We start from the raw sequence: 15,650 nt of genomic DNA on the forward strand, positions 1-15,650 counted from the left end.
CTCTGCTGTTCTGACAGTCAGCTGTTCGGTGCTAGAGTCAGGCTGTTCCCAGGCTAGGAGTGGGGCTCTACTCGGTCTTACTACCAGGTAAGTGACTTCGCTGGGAGAGAGGGAGGGTTTGCTGGACATGCACCTGGCGTACAAGACGACCCCCCCACTTGGAGGCATATTTTTCAGGGCCAAAAAGTCGTCTTGTATCATGGCAAATACGGTAACCAAAAAAAACCCCAACAACCACTGCATGACCCATTGGAAATGCGATTAATCCGTTCCGGCCGAAGGGGGGAAAATGAAGAGCAAAGGAAACAAACCATGCAAGACCCATCGGAAATGCAAAAAAAGCAGAGCAGTTAGCAAACAAACCATGCAAGACCCATCGGAAATGCAAAAAAACAAAGCAGAAAGGAAACAAACAGTGCAAAACCCATTGGAAATGCAAAAAAAAAGCAAAGCAGAAAGCAAACAAACCGTGCAAGACCCATTGGAAATGGGAGGGGGAATCCAAAAAAAAACCAAACCAACCCCGCAAGACCCATCACAGTATAGAAATATAATCCCACCATGCAGCCCAAAACTACGCTGCAAAACCCTCCCAGAAGAGTTTTTAAAAAGCAGAAAGCAGCACCTTACCTTACCAGGCAGTCCGAAGCCTCCTCCAATTGCACACCCTCTAACTTCTGGAGCGAGAGAGCTACAAAGAAGCAGCCTCTTCGCCAACAAACGGTTAGCAATTTGAATTCCCCACCTGCATTTTTCTGTTCATAACTGGAAGCTCTGGCCGCAAATTGAAGCAAAATTTTGCGGCCAGAGCTGGTCTTAACTCAAAATGGTCGTATGTCGGGACGTTCGTTGAGGCAACACTGTATATGTTCCATCCTTTTAAGTTGCCTTTTTTTAAACAGTCGGGGACCCTCTTGAGTATTGACTGTATTGATAGTGATAGAAGGCAAAATTGTGTTGAACTCATGTTGATTTTTCTAAGATCAATGTTCCTGAAATTGGAACAAAGGCCTCTGCTTGATGCTCAGAACTGTGGATGTGAATGTTAACAAACCCTCTGTAATAATTATTCTTTCTCCTCGCCTGGCTAGGTCTAGGTAGAAGTGTTAGTTCTCTCATCAGTCCACTTGGCTTTAGACTCATTCCAGCCGTGCCTTGAAATCAACCTGATGGCAAGTCAACGTGAAGGGATGTATCTGGGCCTCAATGGGATCATCTTAACTATGGGTCTTGAAGGGGAATCAGATCATAAAGGCTGTGCTAGTATATCCCACAGACTGATTTGAGTTCTGTAGTATTAAGGAACTCAGCTTACAATACAGAAGTCTGAAAGGTATTCCCTAATGAGCCTGCTACCTGTTCTGAGCAGGGAACGTTTGGTGGCATAATTAAGAAGGTCTGTGAAACTGTTGAGTGGACCCACTGTTCATCAGAAAGTTATATGGTTGGAGTGTAAGGACTATAATCCAGGAGGGATGTAAATCAAGCAACCGTTTTCATAACGTTGCCAGATGTAGATCCCGTAGGGATTGGGACCAGCAGTGGTGGTTTTTGGATATCAAAGGCTCTGTCTCAGACCCTGGGGTAAGTAGGTAGAATAGGAAACTGAAAAATTAAAGATTAAAGTCTGCCTCTGATGACATCTTCAGCCTTTGGTTTGGTCAGAGTTGCACAGCAGGATTCTAGCCAGGGTCTGTTGTCTGGTGCACCTTGTGAATTAAACAATTCTTTGGTAATTTTTGATGTTGCTCACCTGAGTTCATTTAGCCAGACTCCAAGTGACCTTGTGATTTGTCAGGATGATTATGTGTGCATAATATTTCAAGAAGAATAGATACAAAGAGGAGTATATGAGACCCAGTCAAGCATGTAGACCTTGGAGGATAGCACAGCAGAACATGTCTTTTACTCCCCCCTATACCTTTTTCAGTCAGAGGAAAATCTGCGAACAGGTATACAGACTGCTGTTTAGGGACCTTGGAACAGTTAGACTTTACATATGTCATTGCATGAAACAAAGTCTATAAGTGACATTAACATATTTATTCATATGGTGAATTTGTTTTTAAACAGTGAAAGTAAGTTAAATACACTGGTGCAGAAGCTTCATGACTTCTTGGCGCACTCATCAGAAGATTCTGAGGACGCAAATTCTCCAAGATTATCTGTGAGCAAAAATACAGGTAAAGGGCCTTATTATTATAAACTTGCTCAGATCTGTGTGTCTCAATAGCTAAATTTGCCAATAGTTTAGGAATGGAATCATGAAATAACGTTCATCCTGTCTTCTTAAAATTTTAAAATTTCTTCTTAAAAAGACAAAACCCTTTATCCACAGTCCAACAATCTTGTCTGTCGAGCACACATTAAAGTGTAAATTGCCCTATTATTTCCCTGTTCAGTTCATCCCAGGGGCTGTGCTGTTGAAGTAAGCAGGGCCTCTTGCTCATAGCTGTGTTTACACGTGCACCGAGGTGCATGTGAATGAAAGCGCATCGTATCAGAATTACATGAGAGGAGTACCTATTGTTCCAATGAGAAAAAATGTAATGGACAAAAGATTACAGCTTTCAGGAATATTTTGATATGGTTGATGGCTTGTAGTCTATGGATACCTCCATCACCTTTTATACAATCCATGTTGACCAGAATCCTGTTCCTGGCTTATACTTGCATAATGGAAATTGTGTGTGGCCTTGATGGCGAATTGTTGCTAATTAACAAGGTGTTGACAGTATTGCTGGGTATGTAATGCCAGGAATGCCACCAGCACCTTGTTAACAAGTAGCAGGGAGCTTTCAACGTAGTTTATGCAGTTACACTTATGTAACAGTAAATCAGCAGTATGTATATTGCCACTGTGTTATTGAAGATTACAGTGGTGCCTCGCAAGACAGTGTTAATTCGTTTAGCGAAAATCGCTGTCTTGTGAAAAATCATCTTGCGAAATGTGGTTCCCCATTGGGATGCATTGGAATCCATTTAATGCGTTCCAGTAGGGAAAAATCTTTGTCATTTTGCGAAAATCGCCCATAGAGAAACTATTTTGCAAAGCGCAGATCAGCTGTAAAAATTGCTGTCTTGCGAAAACCAGTCCCGGAAACACCCCTTTTGCGAGTCGCGGACTCAGCTGTCAAAATCATCTTGCGAAAATCAGTCCCAAAAAAGTCTTGCAAAGCACGGTCCGAAACATCATCCAGTGAAAAACGCCCATAGGAAACACTGTTTTGCGAAGCACTATAGCGATTGCAAAAACTCATCGTCTAGCAAATTAACCGTTTTGCGAGGTAATCGTCTAGCAGGGCACCACTGTATATGCAGTCTTAGGCACATGTACTTGGAATTCAGGTCTATTCTGTTTTCTGATATTTACCTCCTTGAACATTTGCATTTATATTGAACAGTCTTCAGAAGTTTTATATGTGGATATTTTCCATTTTCTTTTTTACAGATAATAGTACTATGCCTGGAAATATCCCAGTCCCAATAGAAAACAGCAAAGAGGAGGTAAGAACAGAATGCTGAACGAATGTGTATAAGAATGTAGTGACAATTAACTTGGATTGATATTTTCACAATGTTATGTGTTACATAGAATTACTATGGACCCCATTTTTAGAAGTGATCATAGAATATTATAAGATCGCAGGACAGGAGTCCTCTGCAAACTGATAAACCACTGCTAACAACCAACCAGTTGCAAGACATGGAAACTTTCGTTTGCTCTCTGAGTGCCTGTGCATTTTTTATTTTGGATATATATGTGTATGTTTGTTAAGAAGGACTTGAGGTTTAAGCATGCTGTGTAACTTAGATTGAGAATATGTTTTCCAAATCAAGTCTGTGGCTGAAATTCTGTTGCAGAGCTCCACATGTGTAATGGGGAGATGTCATCAGAAGAGGTAAATCACCACAGATTAAAGACTTCCTTTGGTGATTTTGGGTTATGGTGCCTTCTGTGCACACTCCAGAATCACCTTCAGTCAGCCACTATTCACAACTGCTGCTGACATCATTCCTGTTGTTACCTATGCAGCAGGATGTTAGCCTATATTTGTGCAAAATACTTGATTAGGTTCATACACAGGTTTCCTGTTTCAGCCATGTATGATTCATGTCTGACCAAGAAGTTTACCAATGTAGATGATGTTACGCCTAGTGTTAACATTCTGATGTAACATTTTAAACACTCCACAGTTTTTGGTAGTTGCTGTTCTGTTAAAGTGGTTGCCAAAATATGTACGTTTGCACAAACACTTATCTCCTAGTCCTAGAAATGAATTATGTCTAAAATGAAAAAAGAGTGGAGTTATCCTTATTGATTTGCAACTCAAGATTGATAGTATTTTGTTTCTGCATAAAATGCTTGCAAGTTTGCCTTTTCCCCCCATTAGGGTAGCAGTTCTTCTGAAAAATCCAAATCATTAGGATCATCACGTTCTAAAAGGTTAGTGCACTGTCCTTGTTTACCTGTTTCAGTGTTTTGATTAAGCCACTCAGATATCAACATGCCTATTGGACTTTATAATGAGAAGGGGTACAGCGTTACTGGCTAGGAATTCTCTGGGTAGCAGACAGACAAAAAACATTTCCAGGTTCTGCAGTGAATATTTTGATGGTTTTAATGGAGAGTTGCGGGTTGTGGGTTTTTCCCCCATTCTTTTCCAACTAGTTGATGTTATTTAATTTAGAGGATAGATCCATAAAGCATTGAAGAATAGGAAAATGTGATTATCCTCAATGGTAGCAGCTAAATAAATCCCTGATATTTATGAAATGGGTTGTTACATTGACAGTGCATTGTTCAGAGTGCTCAGTGGAACTAACACTAAATGAGCTTTATCTTACTCTTCTTCACAGCCTGAACTAGATTTTCTTGTATGAAATGGTGATGTTTTAATTAGCAAAGGAATTGGGCAAGATAAAGGAATATGAAAATAAAATATACAGAATCATATACTTTAGTAAAGGTTTTCGGAATATATATCTCCTCGGTGTTATGGATAACAGTATTTGTTGTTCATGCAGGAAACCCACTGTTGTGACAAAATACGTTGGCTCAGATGATGAACCGGCATTAGATGAGACTATGAATCAAGATGGTTCGAATGAAAACTCAGAAAATGAAGTTGATATGAAGTGTTTGCCTAAAGGTAAATAATTGACAGGTTCCCACTACCATGTGACTAGGGTCCATTAAAATCTAGCAACCCAGATACACTAATTTGTTTTAAGTCAAAATGGAATTCATAGTTCCCCTGTATAAATGAACCAGAGCAAACCCTTGTGAGGTTCTGTATGAGGATATAGGGTAGCTTTGTCATTCCCACCCCTACAACTTTGTTCCTTTTTGCAACCTTCTGACTTAGTTAATATTTACAATCTTAAGCAAATTGAACTGATTTAAATTGAAAGTTCTGATATTTTTAAAGTTCCTTTTAAAAAATCACCCAGGGTGTTGCCATCTAGATATCTGTTTGCAGGACTAGCCTTTGAGCCAGATGCAACCAGCAACATTTTTCTTGGTTACCTAGCAGACTTAGAGAGAGAGAGTGAGTGAGTGCGTGCATGCATGCATGCGTGCGTGCGTGCGTTGTCTTTACTGTTGGAGGGAGACAAATTGACCATCCTTGAAATTCCTGTTAGATACCTACTGCTATGTTTTTATATTGCTGTTCTGCATTTAATTAACTGTCCTCTCTTTAGGTACAGTAGTTGTTCAGCCAGAACCAGTACTTAATGAAGATAAAGATGGCTTTAAAGGACCCGAATTTAGGAACAGAAATACTACTAAAATAAAACCTGAAACTCAAAAGAAGCGTGGAGGTAAACGCATGATGAATTAAGTTCAGTGACAAATTTAAATTATTCCATTTTATTGACTAAACTGTGTTATCTGTTGGTTCCCGAAATGTCTCTTCCTTGAAGACACTCTGCTTATTAAGAGAATTATATTGAGACAAGTAATCTTTACTGCTTTCTCTGCATCTAGAGGCAATGCATACTTAGAGAATTCTGTATCGTTTAGGAACTTGGTGGAGAGCATCTTCTTTGGGCTGTCCAATTAAATGTTTTAGCAGCGAACTTGGGGCAGACAGAAATAGTTGTTCTCTCTTCTTTGTAGCAATAAAAGAATCAAATGCTCACTTCATATGAGCTTGGATGGATGACAGATGGCTGTTGATTTCTTCAAAAGTTAAAAAAAAACCAGTTTAAGTAAAGAATAAAAGGAAACTTGCTGGCGGATCAGTTCTAGCCATTGCATGTACAACGTCTTACTGCGATTCATCTGAATTTGCCCCATTTTCTACAGTGGTTTTGGTGACTGAGGTTGCTGATGCATCCTAATCAAAGAGCCTTCAAAGTCGTGGCATTTCAGGCTCTCTAATTGTGGCACAGACCTGCCCTCACGGTTTAAAGTAACAAAGGAAAGGTGGCCGCTTGGCATATTTTCAGTTGAGTCCTTCACTTAATTGCCACTCCTCAGAAGCAGCCTTAGCTCTAGGGCCAAATCCATGTTCAACATGTATTTTGTTTTTGTTTTTAACACTACAGTCACAAATCAAGATTTTTGCAGTAGGAATTGTACTATTATTGCAGCAGAATTTTATGCTAACAAAGTTAGAATGAAAACCTAGATCTTTAAAAAAAGGTGTCGTGTCTTTGGGTGGTACTTAGCTAGCAGACAGGAAGGAATCTTGTGGGACCTTTAAGACCAACACATTTTATTTTGCATGGATATTTGTGAATATTGAATGCCTCTTCAGAACAGTATGCCCACTGCCTCTGATTATAGGCTGGAACAGAATGAAATGAGCTATAGGAAATGACCATTGGCTTATGAACAGTGTGGAGGATAAAATACGTTGAGAATCACTTTCTGCGGTGAAAAACTGATAGAATTCTTCTTCTTCTTTTAAACAGAAGAAGGGCTCCATGGGATCGTGAGCTGTACCGCTTGCGGTCAGCAGGTGAACCATTTTCAAAAGGATTCAATCTACAGGCACCCCTCCTTAAAAGTACTTATTTGTAAGGTACGTAAATGTCCCATGTATGTTTGTGCCTAGCCGTTGTCAGCGTGCCGCCCTGCAATCTTTTTCTGCAGCATTCAGCTGTTTAAGCCCTTTTTCTGAATCTGGTTAGGGTGTGAAGTATTCTGTGGGCACAGGTCTCCACTGCGATGGCCTTTGTAAGCCCATTCGGATGAACGCGCTTGCAGTGTTTCTGTGAATAGGAGCCCTACTTTATCCGAACTTCCAGTCGTGGGAACGTTGTGAAGTGCAGTCAACAGAACATGTCTCCTGAGGCTTTGGGAGACCTTTGCTGTGAAGCTGTAAGAGTCTTCCTGTGTTCCAGATGGAGTAGGTGGGGGTGGAGTGAGGCTGATGTGGGCCTGCCATCCCTGCCCCGTCTCAAGCCTTCTCCTGAGTCAGGCTGTAATTCCTGAATAGTGTTATATTCCTTTAAAGACACGGAAACACCTTTTGGCATTCCCCTGTTGACAGAGGAACCCCCTGCTGGGTTCGTTCTCACATTGTTCCCTTTAACTCATAACAAGTGCTTTACAGCCTCTTAACTCAAGAGGGAAAGGGCTGTACTTGCAGACCTTGGGATGTTAGTGCTGTGTGAGGGAGGTGCTTTGTTCATACAGAATATTGGGCCATCTGTGAACAAAATGCATCACGGGCACATGCACCAAATCCCAGTGTTGGCATCTAGTACAGGAAAGGAATGCCTCTTCTGCGTCGCTCATGTGACTCACCCTGGTAGTTCCTTAGGGATTATTTGCTGATTTGCAGATCTTTTCTCAGTACCTGCACTCTCAGCCCATGTTCAGAATCAGGCCATTGATTTTCATTAAATGTCTGGATATTTTTAATGAAACATTATAGCTGAAACATAAGACAGGCATCCTGGGCAATTTTCTAGTTTTTCGTCTAGTCTGTTTGTCACATGGAAGGGATCCTGAGCCTGGCTCTTTAGGCAGGCCTTCCCTTCTGTCAATTCTTGAATTCTGTTTTCTTGTTTTCTTTCATTCCCCATCTTGAATATACCATATTATTGATTCAGTTGTTTAATGTTTATAATGTTTTTATGATATTTGTAAGCCGCCCCGAGTAGGTGCTGTCTAGGGGGGCAGGGTAGAAATCTAATAAATAAATAAAATAATTGAAATCAGGGGGAGAAAAGGTTGGGAAGAGATGAGGTCTTACAATGTTCTGTAGTAGGCAAAGCATATATTCCTTTAATACCGAGTTGAGGTCAGTCACAGTGTTTCAAGAGCATGTATAATGTATATCCAGCTAATGTGGTTTAAGAAAGATGTCAAAAAATTGCCTTCTTTTTTTTCCCTAGACTTGCTTCAAATATTACATGAGTGATGATATCAGCCGAGACGTGGATGGAATGGACGAACAGTGTAGGTAGGTGTATAAACAAGTCCTCTATGTAGTCAAATTTAGTAGATTTAACGGGATCTTATGTGGACAGATTGTGATCCATGTGGAGGAACACTTTCTTCTCATGACCTGCTGGCATGTAAAGGGCTGGTTCCTACTTAGGGATCCACTGGAACCGTGACTTGACATAAATGAACAGGTTACTGGGGCTCACTGGTTGTTCACTCCAGCTTTCAGGAGGAATGGCGAAATAAATGAGTGGATTATATAGTCCGGCCGTCGGCAGCTTCTCTTCTGTGATTTGTTTCTTCCAAACTAACCAGAGGTCTAAACTAGGGCTTGGTCTCAATTTGATTTTGTGAGTGAGTGGAGGCTAGAGAAAGGAAAGTGCTGATGTCCCAGTAAACTTAAGTATAGAACAGAAATTCTGTTCAGTTTGCTTAGCTGCTTCCACTGCGAGCAGGAGGGATGGAATGGCGTACACCCGAATTCTGCTAGTTCTTACACTCAAAGTGTAGATCCAAGGTACACAGAAGTACTCCTAGTTCTTTTCACCTTGGATTCTGTTTTTCAGATATCATTCCCCCTGCCCCCATAACCACATGCCAAGTTGTCATTTTAAAACAGGTGGGAGGTTGCCTTTAATGCGGTAGGACAGAGGTCAAAGCCTCAAGGTGGGCGATAGCTTTATTAGACTGCTTTTTTAAAATAAAATCAAAAGCAGAAGCTTGCTTTTGGCCCCGTACAAGTTTTCGTCAAGCTGGGTACCAAGAGCTGTGGGTGGTCCAGGGGGGAAAGAAAAAAAAGAAAAGAAAAATTTAAAAAATCTGGGCCAGATGCATGTGTGTGTTTGCTGCTCTATCCATAGTGGTGGGGTAGCCAGCTTTATGAAGACCTGTATGGAGTCAATAGCTAGCCTTTTTTTATGAATTTTTATTTTTAGTGATTGAATAAGAGGTCCACTTCCCTTGCCTTCAGATTGTGTACAAGGAAAACATGGCTTTTCCCCCCTCTTATATTTTCTTTTTCTTTTCATGTGCTCCCCCTCCCCTCAAGGCTGTTTTTTGTAAATCCTAGCCCTGTTGGGATCCTGCCTTTTTGTGCGGAAAACAACAAATTGCTATTTCTGAGAGGCGATTCCCCTTCTGCATGGATCATTAGATCAACAAATACCAGATTTTTCAAAATCGGGAGTAGACTTAAGTCCCGTCTAGTTTCCTTGTTTCGTTTATTTGCTTCTGCATTTCTTTTGGTCTATGTGGTCTCAGGAGACTGACATGGGCATACATTTGGTCTCCCCCACTCCCATCTAACAAAACTGCCCACCTGTTATAAGACCTTCAGCATCCTGAGGTGGCTGCATTCGTAACACTCCCCTAAGGAGGTCCTTACAAGAACAGCACTGATCATGCAGTTTTTGGTGTAGTCGAGTCAAAAGTCTACTCTGTCATGTTCAAGCATATAATGTGTGTCATGTTGCAGCCTAAATATACTGTCTGCTGTTCTCCGTCTAGTTGATGAGAGGGGCAGTATATGTTGCAGCCCTTAAGCTTCTTATATACTGTGCAGAATACTGATGTAATCAGTAAACAGACTTTGGAGGGTAGAAGTGTATGTAGTAGAAATCGCCTTAACCTGCCTGTAGCAACACATTCTTTAAAAAATGTTCTAATTCTAATTGCAGGTGGTGTGCTGAAGGTGGAAACTTAATTTGCTGTGACTTCTGCCATAACGCCTTCTGCAAAAAATGTATATTGCGCAACTTAGGCCGAAAGGAGCTCTCCACCATAATGGACGAAAACAACCAGTGGCACTGCTATATATGCCAACCGGAGCCCTTGCTGGACTTGGTCACTGCTTGTGATAGTGTGTTTGAAAACTTAGAGCAATTTTTTCAGCAAAATAGAAAAAGAATCAGAGTTGACAGTGAGAAAAGTAAAATGTTTGACAACACACTGAAATACTCTCCCAAGAAAAATAGCTCAAACTGTAATGGTGAAGAAAAAAAACCAGATCGTCCACATTCTGGTTCTCTAACTTATTCCTACAAAGCATTGATGGTGCCAAAAGACCTGCTGAAAAAAACAAAAAAGATGGTCGAGACAACCGTAAACATGAATGCTAGTTTTGTAAAATTTTTGAAGAACGCAGCTGAAAACTCTGAAATAAACCGTACTGTGCACTTACGTCAGCTGAAGGCTTTTAAATCTGTCTTGAGTGACATCAAAAAGGCTCATCTGGCTTTGGAGGAAGGTATCAATCTGGAGATCCAAGCTCTGAATGCTAAATTTGGGGGGAAAAATACCAAAGAAGGGGCAGCCGAAATCAAATTGTCTACCAGTGAAGTAAAGAAAACGGAAGGAAAAGAGTTGAAAGAGCATAATGACACAGCAGAGATCAGTAAGTGTACAGATCAGAACACACCATCGGTGGAACAAACAGGAAGCAAGAAATCCAACTGTAGAGATAAAAAAACTGGGAAAAATGGAGGCCTCCAGTATGAACCCAATAGCCCTGAGGCCACAGACATGGATATTGTCTCTGTCCCCTCGTCGGTGCCGGAAGATATCTTTGAATCTGGTATGGAAGCACAGAAGGCGGGTGAACAGGGCCCTGGAAGCAGACCCACAGAACAAGGGGCCGTCAGTGCCAACCTGAAGTGCAAAGACAGTAGGGGAGGAGTGAAATTAATGCCGTCTTCAAAAGTTAAAAAAGAATTGTTTGTGAAACTAACTCCAGTTTCCCTGTCTAGCTCTCCTGTGAAAGCGGAAGATTCAGATGGAAAGTCAGAAAAGGAGGACAAGAAAGACGATGGAAAAGAAAACCACAGTGCTGAGCATGTATCGGAGAGTGAAGCCTTTTCCTTGGCAGAAGACCAGGATCTCAGAAGGTCTCCACGTGTTAAAACCACGCCTCTGAGACGCCCAACAGACTTGAACACTGTAGTGTCAAACTCAGAAGAGGACAGTAATGATGTGCAGAGTGAGAAGCAGAGGAGAAAACCTGCACAGTTGAAAAGAAAAACGGATAAGCAGAGTTCTCCGGATAGCACGGTGCTGAGTCCTTCCCCTAAACCGAACACCATGGACCAAAGTTCTGATTCTGATGAGGTACCAGCAGTCCTCCAAGAAGTGGCTATGATGAGCCACAGTTCCTCAGATATTGACAGCAACAGCGAGGCGCCCAAGGATACATCAAGTAAGAAGCAGGCAGTGAAAGAAGACAATGGAAAACGAAAACGGAAAAGTTCCACTTCCGGATCGGATTTTGAGGCAAAAAAATTGAGCAAAGACTTAGCTGCTGCTGCTAAAAAGAAACGCCAGACTCGTTCTGATTCTTCTAATTATGATTCTGAGTTAGAAAGAGAAAATAAAGCTGCCTCTCCTAACAAAGCTAGCAAGAAGGGTCCAGAGGCAGAGAGTTGTGGTTTTTCAGAAAAGGAAACAAATGACAGAGAAAAAGGGTGTTCAGAAGAGCAGGAGGGTGAATGGGGCAATGAAGGAGATGATCTTGAACCCTCTGCTCAGGAGGAAGAGAAGCTTGGTGGTTCTTCAGAAGGTATGTTGGGGAAAGAGGCCACTCCTAAGGAGAAGCAGGCGAGAGAGGTGAAAGAAAGAGCTGCCAAAGCTAAGCAGAGCGCGTCACCTGAAAAGGAAGAGGGTGGTGTTTCCAGCAAGAGAAGCCGGCGTGCAAAAGATGGACCGGACATCTCTTCCGATGATGCCGGCCAGCCCCTAAATCAAGAGCTGAGTGGTGGGTCCTCAGACGATGGTAGGAAAAAAGCTAGAAAAGGCACCACCAGAAGTGTGAACCAGAGAAGAGCCTCTGCAAGAGGGCAAAGCGATTCTTCCTCTGATGCTGAGAAACCTCCTTCTGAAAAAGAGAGTGTTGGTGGCCCTGGAATGAACACAAAGAAACAAGGCACCCTTGAGGGGAAGAATAGGAGGAGCTTGAGAGAGAGAGCGTCTAAAAAGCCCCAGGGGGACACTTCACACAACGAGAAATCTCCCCAGAATGAGGTGGTGGGTGACAGTTCAGAAGATAACTTAAATAAAAAAGGAAGTTGTGCTAAAGAAAAGAAAAAAGTGAACCCCAAAAGGAGGAATTCAAACAAGCCGAGGGTTGACTTGCTTTCCTCTTCTGAGGAAGACTTTTACGAGGAGAAGAAGAACAAGAAAAGAGGGGGGGCAGCCGCAAAGGGGAGCAGCAAAGGGACTCGTGAAGGGAGAGGGAAGAAGGCTGTCAAGAAACCAAAGAACGAAGCCGTCACGACAACGTCGTCCTCATCAAATGAGGCTGAAAATGAGGAGCTGAATTCCGCAGACGAGGGGAGCAGTGATGAGCAGAAAATTAAGCCGGCAGATACCAAACTCGGATTTTGTCAATCTTCAGGTGTGCAAAAGTTTAAGTCTGAACATTGGTTATTTACGGTACCAAGCATAACCTAAACATCTGTGATAAAACAGACCTGGTGGCCTGCAATTTTTTTTTAAAAAAATCCCTTTCTGTTGTGTTGTGAATCTGGGTTTTGGGGCTGGTGTCTGCAGTCGTATTTCCATTTTGGACTGGTGTTCCGTTGCCTCTTAAAAACTCAGGAAATGTTGTTGGCAGATAAACTCCAGCCTCCCTGCTTCCCACAGTTTCTGTCTGTCCCTGGATCCTGAATAGGGGAAGTTTTTAGTAGCCAAGTTGCTCACCTCCCCTTATACCTAGAGTCTTTGTAGGTATTGAGAAAACTGGCTTGGTTGGAGGATTTTACTTCCATTTACAGCCGTTCCTAGCGGTATTTGCACCACGATGCCAACAAGTCAAAGAAGGGGAGGGAAACAGTGGTGGGTGAGAGGCAGAGGATTGCCAGTGCCTTAAGCCTGGCCTAGCCAGTCAAAACCCCTAGAAGAGTGCATGCGTTCATCTGCAGGTTCACACACACCCTTAGCCCTGGCAGCGTAAAGCTGAGTAGATAAAGCTAAGGGTTTTTTCCCCAAAAAAGGAACATTTTAGTCCTGCATATACAATAACGGGGCAAGTCTGTCGCTTTGCCCTGGCTTTCGAAGGGGCTGCAAGGGGTTATTGGGGAGATGCTGACCTCGCTTGGAGGCTGCCATGGTTGGAGTCCCCAGGAGACTTTGGGGGCTTTAATGCAGGGTTCATCTGTCACTCTCTAGCCGTTGGTTCCACCTTCTGTCTCCAGCATGCTGTGTATTACTTTTGATCACCTTCCCTCCCCCAGTTGCTCAAAATCACATGTGTCTTTTCTCTTTATATTCTTACCCCACAAGAGTCAGACTGAACACAAAGAATCCATGAATAGGGTTGGTGGAGGAGGCACCTAAGCAAAGAGGGGCTACTTAATGTTTTCTCTTGGTCATCCTGGAAGTGTTTGGGCTTGATTCAGGCCACATTAATGCACTTCTCTTGTTTCAGATCACACTTCTCTAAAGGAACTTCACATTCCTCTCTCAACGCCTCAGGGTGTGAATGTGTCATTGAATTCATCCTTCTGGTGACAAGCCTCAAACCTTAGCCAGGTGGTGCGCAAGTGGTAGCCACGCTGTGTGCCATCAGGGCCATGCCCAGAGTCCTGCCGGCTTGTAGAAGTTGCCAGACCTTAATGCCCCACCGGGCTGCTTCCATGCCACCATGAGTTGGCTGTGAAGGATTGTGTGGTCTTTGTACTTTGTCTAAATAAAGATGCAGCTTCTGCAGAGTTGCTCTATTTAGCTGTTTCATTTTGATCTCCCACTTTTCTCTGGGTTACCATTCAGGTAGTTATCTTACATGGTGAGGTAGAGTTTTAGGTTGAGCTTCATGGCCAAGCAGGGCATTTAGCCACACAAGACTCTTGAAGTGGTTTTCAAAATGACCAAGGAGAGAGTTCCTTACAGCTGAATAATAGGATATAGTACAAAAGGAAATGTAACTGAGGCACTAGGTCTTCCTTTCAGATTTCTTGCAGCTGCAATTTCCCCAGCTTTGGCACTGTTTACAGGCTGCTACCGCTGCAGTATTTATGTATTCAGATAAAAATGTAATGCCTTGTTTTGGATCAAAAATTAAAGTGCTGGTAGATATCATTAATTGTAAGGGCAGGAGCCAGCATGTTTATATTGTCAGTATCTATGAATTGCTTATACTGAATTTTGCTAAGCAGCATGCAGACAATACAGAATAAAACTGCATTTGTGCCATACTCTATATGAACATTTCTAGAATCCAAGTGAATATTTACAGCAGCATTAAGCACATTGCCATAACTTGGAGCTGAATATAGCTGATGATTCACGAGTCCCCCAGTCAAATTTGTCGTTGTGTGCTGCACACCACCAGGATTCAGTTAGAGGCAAGTCAATTAAATAATATTTGCAGCTTCAACTTGTGCCATTGTAATTAGGCGGGCATTAGTATTCCTTTGGATTCTGGCCATTCTATTTTTTCACCCACAGATACCAACCTTTGCTAAAAATATTTTTTTAAAAGGCATGTGAACTGGTCACTCTATAGAGTTAGTGCAATATGACCAGAGTTATAATCATCAGCTTACAGCCTCTTTATTCCTACTATAAGTACTTTCCAGCCTTTGTTGCAAGCTTCGTTGGTTGTATGGGCTTAAGATGCAACTTTGTGTAGCAGCACCAAAATCAGAAATGTTGTTTTATAAGAAACAGCTTGATGGAGTAAGGTGGTGATCCCTTTTGGTGACAGTATTTGGGAGTACAAAGGTGCATTTTTTCCCTCCATGCTAAATGTGCCTGTCTTGTTTTCTTTCCAAAGGAGATGAAGGGGAGACTCAGCCAGCACCTGTTCACATGGGAGAGGAGGAAGATGACGACGACGATCCCGAGAATAGGTATGATTCCATCCGTAAGGACTTAAAAGCGATTATAACACACCCTAGGCGTGGGCGCAAACAAGAGCAACGGAGCAGCAAGCAGGTTCTAAAAACCAGAAGTGCCTGCCTTGTAACGACTCGCTCACAGGCTTCCCGCAAGTTTGAACGAGAGGCCAGAAAACAAACCCCTAAATCCAGAAATGAAAAGAAAATAAGAAAGTACATTTAAGTGTTAACGCACACACCTTGGCATAGGGTGTGTTATAAAGGCATTGCAGGACTGTCTGTTTTGAGTTTCCATGTAAAATGCAGATTCTGTGTAAATTGTATATTTAGATGCACTTAATAAAATAGCGGTTTGATATTTATGGGTGGCCCGCAGGGATAGGATTCTCACAACAATTATTTAGTATTACGACAGA

General features: G+C 42.2%; 1 protein-coding gene across 1 annotated transcript in view; it reads left to right on the top strand.

Annotated features, from left to right (window-relative positions):
• ATRX (ATRX chromatin remodeler) overlaps nucleotides 1-15,650 on the top strand; it is a 56,390-nt gene that overhangs the window by 7,546 nt on the left and 33,194 nt on the right. The window contains exons 2-10 of the mRNA XM_020784345.3: nucleotides 2,074-2,183; nucleotides 3,452-3,507; nucleotides 4,395-4,447; nucleotides 5,029-5,153; nucleotides 5,707-5,826; nucleotides 6,925-7,034; nucleotides 8,356-8,423; nucleotides 10,084-12,791; nucleotides 15,171-15,246. Coding sequence (XP_020640004.3) covers nucleotides 2,074-2,183; nucleotides 3,452-3,507; nucleotides 4,395-4,447; nucleotides 5,029-5,153; nucleotides 5,707-5,826; nucleotides 6,925-7,034; nucleotides 8,356-8,423; nucleotides 10,084-12,791; nucleotides 15,171-15,246 — 3,426 coding nt within the window. The remainder of the gene's footprint in view (nucleotides 1-2,073; nucleotides 2,184-3,451; nucleotides 3,508-4,394; nucleotides 4,448-5,028; nucleotides 5,154-5,706; nucleotides 5,827-6,924; nucleotides 7,035-8,355; nucleotides 8,424-10,083; nucleotides 12,792-15,170; nucleotides 15,247-15,650) is intronic.

The sequence above is a fragment of the Pogona vitticeps genome, chromosome 11, assembly GCF_051106095.1.
Source record: "Pogona vitticeps strain Pit_001003342236 chromosome 11, PviZW2.1, whole genome shotgun sequence".
NCBI classification, from domain to species: domain Eukaryota; kingdom Metazoa; phylum Chordata; class Lepidosauria; order Squamata; family Agamidae; genus Pogona; species Pogona vitticeps.